This window comes from Carlito syrichta, unplaced genomic scaffold, assembly GCF_000164805.1.
Source record: "Carlito syrichta isolate Samal-C Ts95f unplaced genomic scaffold, Tarsius_syrichta-2.0.1 Scaffold301670, whole genome shotgun sequence".
Taxonomy (NCBI): domain Eukaryota; kingdom Metazoa; phylum Chordata; class Mammalia; order Primates; family Tarsiidae; genus Carlito; species Carlito syrichta.
In genome coordinates, this window is record NW_007245766.1 from 137,625 (window position 1) to 149,777 (window position 12,153).

At 33.7% G+C, this 12,153-nt stretch overlaps 1 protein-coding gene across 3 annotated transcripts in view; it reads left to right on the forward strand.

The window, feature by feature from the left end:
- Positions 1–12,153, forward strand: part of CDH10 (cadherin 10) — a 176,988-nt gene that overhangs the window by 115,992 nt on the left and 48,843 nt on the right. For all 3 annotated transcript variants that reach the window (XM_008055097.2, XM_008055094.2, XM_021710931.1), the window contains exons 3-5: positions 180–474; positions 2,041–2,160; positions 2,618–2,785. In XM_008055097.2, coding sequence (XP_008053288.2) covers positions 180–474; positions 2,041–2,160; positions 2,618–2,785 — 583 coding nt within the window. The remainder of the gene's footprint in view (positions 1–179; positions 475–2,040; positions 2,161–2,617; positions 2,786–12,153) is intronic.

Genomic DNA, 12,153 nt, shown 5'->3' on the forward strand with positions numbered 1-12,153 from the left:
ATTCTTACTCTTTAAAGTGTATAAATGAGAGTGAGGGACCTTATTTAACCTTCATTTCAAGAACTGTGATAACAGATGCCATTGTTTGGTGATGGGATTTGAAGGACCTCCTCTGAATTCTTTCAGCATTATGAACCTTTACACATTATCATGGATATACTCATTTTTATTTCCCCTAGCTTCATTCAGACCAAGATAAAGGAGACGGATCACTCAAATATATCTTATCTGGAGATGGAGCTGGTACTCTTTTTATTATTGATGAAAAAACAGGTGATATTCATGCCACAAGAAGAATTGATAGGGAAGAAAAGGCCTTTTATACTCTACGTGCACAAGCTATTAACAGAAGGACTCTGAGGCCAGTAGAACCAGAGTCGGAGTTTGTGATAAAAATCCACGATATTAATGACAATGAGCCAACGTTTCCAGAAGAAATTTATACAGCTAGTGTTCCAGAAATGTCCGTTGTAGGTAAGCTCATTTTTGATGATTATGTCAGTATTCTAAAAGTATGACATAAAATCAAGAAATTTTTCTCTTAGGAAGATTTGTTAATTGGTATTCTTTGATTTCTTATCAAGTGTACATGGTTTTTTTTTAATTTTAGGAAACAAAAAAATTCAATGCATTTTATTTTTCTTAAGGCGTTGTAAAATATTTAAATAAATATAGGTAGCCACTTTTTTCAAAAATCAAGAAAATATTATTGCATTTCAGTATAAACTATAAAAATATACATGTTTTTGTCACATGGATTTATATACCGGTTGTGTAAACTTCAGACCCCAAATGCAATTAGAACACAATAGAGGTAATATAGTCTCTCTCATCTTTGTTTACCTAAAGTTTGTCTGGATTGTTTGCATATTTCAAATGATTGAAATAATTAGATAACCTAACTCTTAGCAATCATTACAAAACATTTTCATTATCATTGTTATATATAAAACTCTTCCAGTATCACTGAAACTCTTTGACATCTTATATTCAAAGAAATCAGGAGAAAATTCACAGTTAATCACATTCTGATATATAACTACAAAGTTAGAATGTGGAACCTGCAAAACAAAAGGCATGAAAAAGTACAATTATAAAATTCATGAAGATGGAAGTTCCCTTTTCAATGTAAATAAACAGAAGATGTATTTTTAGGCAAAGTAAGTTAAGACTGCTTTAACTTTTTAAATTAAATAAATACAATTAAAAGCATCAGGAAACACAAAAATTTTTAAAGACATATATTTGGATTTAGTAGAATAGATACTTCTCAAATGCATGTGAGATTGTTTAAACTGATGAAAAGATTGCGAAGCTTTTTTCTTTTACTTGTAACAGTTGCAATAGTACATTTTCAAAGTCTATATTTCTCAAAAGCATTGCTTTGGGATTGTTATTTAATATTTACTTTGTTAAATCCCAAGAACTTTTGGCAGTCCTCTTACTATAAAGCCCTTTTAAATATCTTGAACTTCATTAAATAGATTTTAATAGTTCATGGAACTTGGGATCATCTTGGATTGTTTCTAAATTTAGAATTTAATCTATTCATAAAATTGTATTCTAGAGCAGATGTTAATTATTTTTAGAGTTAATTAGTGGAGGGGAAAAGAAGAACGTACTTACTCCTTTGTGATTAGATATGCCCTTTACATGAAACAAATCTATTATGTGAAAATGAATTTAAATATCAAACTTGAGTATTCGTAAAGTGACAACATTTATTATATCCTGATACAGTGTAGCATTATATATTGCATGCCTGAAAATATACCTGTTGGCTAAGTAAATATTATGTATTTGAACTGAGAGATTACATGTAATAGCATGGTATGTGTTACAGATTATGGATTACATCCGTATATCTGTAGTGTATATATTCATATATACACATATATAATTCATCCAAATTACATGTATGAATGTTTCTCTAAGAGGTCATTATTAAAGCCAAACATCATTCGAGTCTTCCATGAAAACCAGTGCTTTTGCTCCTCCTTCTGGTACTGTGCAGAACTAAGCTGAGTTTGGATACTTCAGGTACTTCTGTGGTGCAAGTCACAGCTACAGATGCCGATGACCCTTCATATGGGAACAGCGCCAGAGTCATTTACAGCATACTTCAAGGGCAACCCTATTTCTCTGTGGAGCCTGAAACAGGTCAGGAATAATGAATCAGTGTTTGTTAATTTAATCATCTGTATGACCTTTATAAGTAGAAAGAAGATGAGAAAACGAAAACAAAACCTTGCCATTAACATTCAGAGAGAGTGATGGTGGACACAACACTTAAAGATTTAAGAACTCAAAGTTAAATGAGTGTGTTCATGGAAACATGAATGTGTTGATTTTTTTATATATGAGTTTAGATAACTGTACAGTATATATGGTATGGCTGGTAATTCAAAAGCAATAAAAATTAGAAAATATTTCCACAGAATCACTTTACAATTTCTAGACAATAAAAATGAATAGCAAAGGCATATCTTGCCTTTCAAAATATCACTAGTTCAATACTACTATTTGTGGGGGGTTAGTCAAATAATTGAGAGCTCGATTAAGATAACAAAAGTTTTGGGTTTTTGTTTTTGTTTTTTGTTTTTGATATTGTCTCCAGGCATCATCAGGACTGCATTACCAAACATGAACAGAGAAAACAGGGAGCAGTATCAAGTCGTCATCCAGGCCAAAGACATGGGTGGCCAGATGGGCGGTTTGTCAGGAACGACCACGGTGAACATCACACTGACAGATGTCAATGACAATCCACCTCGCTTCCCCCAGAGTAAGCATCCTTTAATGGTAATTTTGCAGGGAAAAAAACCAACTGTCAATCACTTAATTTAAAACATATTGAAATTATGTTGCCTAAAATGAGCAAAAGGTGTATATGCATTTCATGCGTATTTTATTCAGAGACTGCAGCACCTATGAGTTCATAACCTCTTCATATGTGAACATTGCATCTATAATTCAAGAAATATTTCTTTCTGTAAATTAAGGAATATTTCTTTCTGTGGACAAAAAGAAAATAATATTTTATTAGAAAAGAAACTAAGTCATAATTATGCAATAAATGTGTTTGTTATTACTTAGAGTTTAATAAAGGGGAACCTAACCTGAGGGTAAGAGTTTTCAATAAAAATCTAATTTGACAAATTCTAAGGACTCTGCCAAGAACCTTAGGGATCAATCAGACTTTCAGTTGATGTCACTGTGTGTGAAATGGCAATGACAGGCAAACATTTTGTCATTTTGATCATGTATAGATCTATTTTTAACTAACTTTTCAAATTCTTAAAATAAATTAAGAACAGGCTAATAACCATTAGCTTCTGATCACATAATGCTTGCATTAGTCCCTTCTTATACAACTTTGGTAGACTACATATCTACTCATAAAATAGAGGAGATAGTATCAGATCTCAATGAACACTACCAATTTCTGCTATGCTGAAAGATCCTGTACTTCAGGAATTTAGGGTCATTAGAAATGTGGCACAAAAAGTATATTCTAGCATGTTTATATCATTAATTATCATCATTGACTGAATATTATCCTCTAAATAATCTCAAATTTAATTAGTTATTTATCTTAAAGGCCTTTGTGATAAAGTATTAACATTTAAAAGGCAGTAGGTTTTTCTGAGGTTCATATTTTTACATTAAAGTCTACTGTTCAGAAGGAATTATAGTCTAAGAATTCACTGTATTGTTTTGACCCTTTAAAAGCATTTACTTCTTTTCTGTACTATTTTTAGCTAACTTTGATTATTAATAGTACATGATTCAAATTTTACTATTACAAGAACGTATGTGGAAAGAGTATAAAATTCATATCGAATTTCCTTGAGCAGGTTAATCACATGCCTATGCGTCTGTGCTGGTTGTGTTGCTATAGATATGTAAGACACATGCCCATCAGGTCTGCTGCTGGTGTGTTGGTCCTCAGAACTCACAGGGAAGAGCATCTGCTTGTGCACTTTTCAAATAATGAGGTTCCAGCTCCAGGTTACCTTTATCATTGGCAAGGATAAGAAAACCAATAATAATTCTTCTAGTTTTTTGGAACAGGTTTAAATACTTGTGTCCCATTTAAAATGTAAATTTCACATGTTATATGTATTTCTGACCACCTTACTTAGCTTGAGCCTTCTACTATGAGAATGAGCATGCAAATCCAGGAGAATAAGCCATAGCTAATTATTTGCATAATCTGCAATGACCACAGCTATTCTTAGAAGGAAGTATTTTATGTACTAATACATTCCCATTAGGCAGAGTCTGATATTTTAAACTGTCAGGAATATATATACATGTCTGAAAAATCCAGTTCACTTACAAATGGTGCATTTAATACACAAATTAATAGAGTCTAATTAAATTAGAAAATTAGACATAGTAAAGGCCTAATGAAAATTTATTTTAATTTTCTCTTTGTTTTGGATTCTCCATTCATTCCGTAAATATTTCCTTTAATTTTATTAATGTGGAATTTGTATTTGACATCTGTGAAATACACAAATCTTGACATGGTAATAATGATAACATGAGTTACCATTATCATAATAATCAAAAGAAGGAGCAGAATAACTTCCATTTTCTGAAGAGGATTTTTACTGGAGACTGTACCAGATTATTTATTGACCTATCTTATTTAATCTTAATAACTCGTTCAGGTCAATGTTATCATCTCGATCATACAAATGATAAAATATAAGTTAAAGATGTTTAGGCCAAATTGCTAGTAATAACAGAGGTAGGTTGAAATCCACATCCACCTCCAAATGTAGAGTTAGAGGAATTTTGTATCATCAAGAATTTTATATCTTGTTTCATTATTTTAAAAATTATAGATGGTAATGTAATTCATAGGTTTTTATTTTCTAAATTATCTTTTTTATAATGAATTCTGTTTATTTTCTAAATTATTTTATTTTTGTTATAAAAATTATCTTTTTTATTTTGCAACCTAATCTAACTATTGGAAGCAGTGTTGCCATCAATTAGAAAGTTAATTGATTGTCTGAGCCATCTAATGTGAAAAAAATAGTATTTAATACCTAATATGGTTTAATTAGATAGTCAAGATTAGGTGAAAGTGCTACAGTATATGTAAACTTTCATGTCTATATATAGCCTATCACTGAAACTTTACAACTAATCTTTATAAACTATTATTATTATTATTATTATTATTATACTCAATGTACAGGGGAAGGAAAGGAGGCTCAGTGTAGAAATGATGAAAAGAGAAAACCAACACTAACAGAAATATAAGGCAAGTCAAAAATGTGTGCCACATGTGTACTTTGAAATATTCTGTCAGCCATATTTAAAAAGCAAAAAGAAAAAAGCAGGAGACATCTATTTTAATTATTTATTTTTCTTTAACCCAATGTTACACCTTAAATATGTCATCAATATAAAACTTAATCAGATATTTAACATTCATTTTTTTTTCCTCCAAGTCTTGTACTTAGGGCAAGTATTTCTACCCTAACATCAAGACAAACTACTTTGTCAATCTATAGCCAAATGAGGGTTAATGGCTTGGTTAGCAGCTGCCATATTAGATGACTCAGGAGCCATCCCGACATCATCCCCTGCATGAGTTCCCATGATCTTCACTTAGTAATTTTTTAACTTCAGTCAATTAATCAGACTGCTCTATTTTTCAGTGTCATCAGTAACATTGGATAGTAGTCTATACTTTATGGAGTGATGTAAAACTAAATAGTTGAACATTTATGAAGGCTGGTACTTAGTGTATTTATGTGTCCTATAGTGTTGGATTGTGCTACTGCTACTCTACTATTATTATTATTATTATTATCATCATCATCATCATTATTTTATTCAATATTATAAAAGTAGGGTCACAACTCAGAACTCTTTTCAGGTTGGCTGATCCAAATATAATATTTTCCAGTATGCTGCATCAGAAATGTAAAGTCATCTAGAGGGGATGGGGACAAAAGAAAACTCAGATACCCTGCTCCTTTCTTTCATTTATTTTATTGTATGTATTTGTAAGAATGGTTCTCAGTCAGGGATAATCTTGCTCTCCTATAGGACTTTGTCTGTGTCTTGAGACACTTTTGCTTGTGTCACCTGGTAAGTACTACTAGTTCATGGTGGATGAAGCTAGGGATATTTCTAAGCATCTTTACAATTCAAATGACAAAGAATTATCTGGCCCAATATAGCAGTAGTGTCGAGGCTGAGAAATTTTGAATGGTTTAAGTGAAATCTTATAATTTGTGAATCTAAAAAATATTTATTTATTAAGATCCCCTTTGTACCAAATACTATTTTACAAACTAAGTTACAAGTCTATGAGGTTTTTCGAAAAAAATTTGTGGTTTGTGTCCCTAACTTTTTTTATTAAAGCGGGGGAAGCAAGTTCTACATAAGTAAAAACACTGTATACTTACAAGGTATTGGTTCAGTCCTGAATGAAAAGAGGACATGTGATGAAATTCCAGTATAGGCAGGGCTGGAGGACTGGGGAAGAGGACAGAAAACCAGAAGATCTCATTTAAAAGGTGGTATTTCATCTGCTGACCCCAATATGGAATTGATACAGTCATACATAAAGGAGAAATACTACAAGCAGAAGGCACTAGCTGAGAAAGTGCTAGGCTGGGAATTCAATGGGATCTATCCACAACAGAAGGCCTGTGTGGCTAGAACGTACCAGACAATAAGGAAGTAGGTAGGAAACAAGGAGTTTAGAGAGCGCTACACTCAGAGAAACATTGGTAATCATAAATTATTGTTATTGGAATTAACAAAATCATAACTGTGTGCCTGATCTAAGTTATCACTACGATCTTGTGGTTTTAGAAGTACAAATATGTGCACATATAATGTAACTCAGGCACATGAATATAATTCTTAAATGAAGCCAATAGATTGGAAGGTTGGGGTGCACCTTAAAACTGATACCCAAAAGTATTTCCTCCTTTTTTGCACTAGATAATAAATGCGTTTTTCTCTATAAAACTATGTTATTTCAAGAGATATAATTTAATTTGCATTTTTCTCTATAAAACTGTGTTATTTCAAAAGATATAGTTTAATTTTTAAAACAATGTGTGGTAGCCGGGCTTGGTGGCTCAGCCTGTAATCCCGCTCCTTTGGGAGGCTGAGGTGAGTGGACTGCCTGAACCCGCGGGTTCAAGACCCGCCTGGGAAAATTGGCGAGACCCCGTCTCTACAATAAATAAAAAAATTAGCCGGGCGTGGTAGCATGCACCTGTAGTTCCAGCTACTTGGAAGGCTGAGGCCAAAGGATTGCTGGGGCCCAGCAGGTGGATGGTGGGGTGGCCGTGAGTGTGCCACTGCACTCCAGCCTGGGTGACAGAGTGAGACTCCAACTCAAAAAAATAAATAAAAACAATGGGTGGGAAAACCATCTATTGCTTACCTTCCAGTGGCAGGTACTGTGTTTGCAATTAAGCACACGAAAATTCATGTCTTTATTTCTTATTATGAGGGGCTTATCTTCTAGCAGGGGAAAGAATATTTCAATTCAGCATGATAAGTGTCATGAAGAAACTAAGCACGAAAGGCAACAGGCATACAGAGGGGTGTCCCTTATCCAAATACAGGAGGAAGTAGTATTAGTACATGCTTTACAGTAGAAAATTTTTAGAAAATTTATCTCTACCTAATTTTTTTCTTGACACGAGTAGTTGGAAATGACTATAAGCCACAGAAAGAGACATGTTCATGCAGTTGGACATTATTCAAGTTCCCAGTTCGTGAAAGAACAAACTCTGAGTAGGAAAAATGGTAAAAGACATACTTCAAAGTGATGGTGAGGATTATCTCTAGGTGATGAAATAATAGATAATTTTAAGTCTTGTTTATCTTTATTTTTTCTTAAGAAAAACATAATGACAAGGGATAGAAACAACAAAGTTGACAATTGTTTTGAAGAAGTTTTATAAGATGAGCACTGGAGTCACTATTAGCATTTACATAACTGAGTAATCGTGGGTGATCTTTTCCAGTTGGTTTTAGTAGAAATCCTTTAGGAAGAAGTTGAAGGGTAAGACATTGAGGAATAAAGGACAGGGAGCAATGGCATCTAAGAAATATCTGAACTTTGAGAAGCTAGGATGAACAAGAACATAAACTAGAAAATAAAAAAAGTAAAGAGAAAGCTTGCATTAAGGGTGGGTCAATAGATAAATTTTAGAGCTTACCATGTCTCAGGCGCCAACCAGGAATTAGGGCTATCATGGTCAACAAAGGACCTGGGCTCCTGGTTGAGGATGTAGACAATAAAGTGATAAATAAGTAAAATATGTAAAATGGCATCTTGAGGTGTGGTTCCTGCTGTGAAGAAACATAAAGCAGAATAAGGAGCTAGAGAATGACAGGGATGGCATTTTAGGAAGAATCTGAAGGGTATACTTCTCTAAGAAGGCCTGAAAATTTTCTAAAACTGAAAGTGTGTACAATTAGCCAATTTAATTTATCTGGGCCTCAGTCCCTTCATATACAATATTCTCTTACAGTATTACAGTGAAGAAATAAGGTCACATAAATAAAATGTCTTCCATGATAGCTGTAACATAAAATGTCTTCAGCAGTAACTGTAACTTATGATATGTTCTCAATAGATTTGGATTTCCTCTTATTTTCCTTCTAAAGGATGTGTCTCGTGCTTCTAATCTTAGAGTTTTCCTTGCTCTGATTTTGTGCTGCCATTCTTTCATGGTCAACTAAAGATGAAATAAAAGCAACCTAAACCTGGAGAGATCTGTCACCATGAAGATCACAACAAATTGAATGCACTTACCTCATATGGACCAATTAGCACTTCCTTTATGCGCATCCCAGGTCAAATTTTTCTGTTTTCTTACCAAACATTCTTAATATTTGTTGCTGGATTTCACTGTGCTAATGTTTATACACACACACACACACACACACACACACACACACACACACACACACACACACACACACATACTTCCACATCCCAAATCTATCCATGTAGTATTTCTACTCAAATAGTTTAAATAGTTTAGTCTTATTCACCTCATTTTCTTCCTTCTTTCCCTCATAAAAAACATGGACAATCATAAGAGTATATAAAATTGTGAATATATAGACCATGGAAAAGGCCTATGAGAAGTTTGAATTACTGGAACCTGATTATTGTTGAGCTTGGCAAAACCAACAGGGAAAGCAGGATTTATTCCCAAATGACCTTTAAAAAAAAAAAAAAGCTGTGTGTGGTGGTTCATGCCTGTAATCTCAGCACTTTGGGTAGTGGAGGCAAGAGGATTGTCTAAGATCAGGGGTTCGAGACCAGCCTGGGAAATTGGTGAGACCTCATTTTCACTAATAATAATATTAACAATAATATAGCTGTGTGTTGTGGTGCTTGTCTGTGCTTCCAGCTATTTAGAAGGCTGGGGTAGAAGGATCACCTGAGCCCAGTGAACTGAGACTATGGTGGCTGTGAGCATGCCACTGTACTCTGGGTGACAGAGTGAGACTCCTACTCAAATAAATAAATAAATAAATAAATAAATAAATAAATAAATAAAATATCCCTGGGAAGGTGTGAGAATATTGATTTGTATACAGTCCACAGCTCATGATTAAGAGACATCTAATCTACTAAGGCCAGTCTAGTTCTAGCATGTTCGCCTTAATGCTTTGGAGAATACTGTTATATAACTCTAATCTATTGAAAAGAGAGGAGGCAAAAAAAAAAAAAAAAAAAGCACCAGAAAGAAAGGTCCAGGCCTAGAGAAAACGAGTTTGCAAAAGCAGTTAAGCAGTATGTGGTCTGTTTCCCAGCCAACCTGTTGGTGCCTAGGCCTTGACCCTAGTTACTTGAAGGAACTGGATGGGCCGCATAATCAGTAGCACTCAAAAAAAAAAAAGGAAGCTAAGCATATGACCTGCAAATAAGTTGCAAACCATAGCACAAAGCAAAAGAATAAAAAATAAAAATAAAAACCCACAGCTCTTTATTCTCAGTTAGACACTTTTCCACACATGCTATCACAGAGACAAAGACAAAGGGAACAGATTGTTTTCACATTTTGCTTAACAATGTGCATGGGCTCCTGAGAACCTAGCTCTTGTTGAATCATGCTTCTGGACACTCACAACTCACAGACATTGTTGCACACAGCTTAGGTTGACATGTGGAAGTCAGGGACCAATCCATGTACTTTTATGCAACTTCAGCTTAGCTGAAATTTTGTGAGGGGGAAATCTTATAACCTACAAACAAATGTCATTGCATGATTCAGTGACTCTCTTATTTTTCCGCAGGATATTATGTATATAGATAATCAATATCAAATTAATGCATTCCAATCTGTCCTAAGTGCACTGAAAAGACTGGATTTATTGCTGTCTGTTGGTTTTGGTTTTTTGTTTTTCTGAGAATTATAACAAGACTCAGTTGTTCACCATTTGGTTAATGTTAGTTCTGAAAATTAATATCCAATTCCTCACCTACAGGAAAATTTTCATTAAGATAAATTAGAGGTGATGGAAAAGGTTTGGGTATACAAATAAAATGAAGGAGGTTTTTATGTCTTGAGTATTTCAATATCAACTGTATGTTTTTCACCAAATCATCTCTAAAGATTATACCCAATTGCAAATGTAAACAGTTCCAGAATCACATGACACCTAAGCGAGTTCATACTTGGGCAACTATGTTTGTTTTATCTGAATGTCCTTGAATGGCTACTGACTTTAGCCCATTAAATTACTTAAATATGGATTATCCGGTTTTCCTAAAGTAAATAAGACAGCAGCATGTAAAAATAATGGTATTAGCCATTGCTATAGCATGTACTAACTACTATAAAATGTAACACAAATATTAACTCATTTACTCTTCACAGTATATGAGGTAGATAATATAAGTAAATAATATAATTACCTATGCCATTTTATTAGTTTAATAAACTGAATTATGTAAACTTAAGTTACTTATTCATGATTCTACATCTGGGAAATAGATAAGAGTAAGACTGGGGATTCACATTCATTGACTCTACGGTCAGTGCTGCTAACCATTACACCAAGAAAGAAATTGGTACACCAAAAACTCTTCGTCTTCCTTGGTGTTATTCTGTGGTTCAACTATAGGGCCAACTTCCGGCAGGGTACACTGAATGCATAAAATGTATGTGCATTTAGACACAGAGACAGGAAAATCATACCTTTATTGCTTGGTGTTTTTGTGATACCTAAGAATCAAACATGACTGACCCCTTTTCTGGGATCCTTATGCCACTTGGGCAAATAAACAAGTTTGCATGAGACAAGGTCTTTCAAGGAAACGTCTATATGATATACATAGGGATTTAAGACACGTACATTCACTGTGCTATGAGACTACCATAATCCCTGCCTGGTACAAGAGAGATTTGATTTAATAAGTGCTGATTTTCGCTTTGTAAATAGAGTCAACCTCTTTTCTACTGGGGATCCCAAGGTAATGTAGGCCCCAGGCTGATTTGCATATTTTAAAATTATCAAGCACTTTTCAACTAGAGCAACTGTCAGGTATACCCCAAGGAAGATGCTTCAGCATGAGAAAGAAGGGAATAAAATTAAAAATGTCTCTTTTTCCCTTTTTTATTATCTAGAAAATAAAAATGAACCTACTTACATTCAAAAGCTGTTCTACAATTTATATTGCTTAAATATAGCAAGATTTTTTTACTGTGACCACTACAATACTCTCATATATCTGTAGGATTTTCCTCACCAACCCAATGCCTATAGTTTGAAAGATTTACAAAGAAATAATATTATTAAAGCATTCATTGAACTATTAAACATTGACAGAAGTCCTACTATGTGCCAGGAACTATGCTAGAAAATAATGATAAATCGGAATAATCTTAAAGTAAGGAATATGATGCAGGATACATCCACAAGTAATTTTAATTTTGATAGGGAACTTTTTGTCATTCTCACACACACACATACATGTTTATAGCTATTTAGTTACATTGTAATTTTTTTACATTTATCTCATTCTTTTTTCATGCTCGCTTTTGTATATGTACAGTCATGCACGCTGTAACGTTTCAGTTAATGATGGACAACATATTATGACAGTGGTACCATAAGATTCCAATACTATATTTT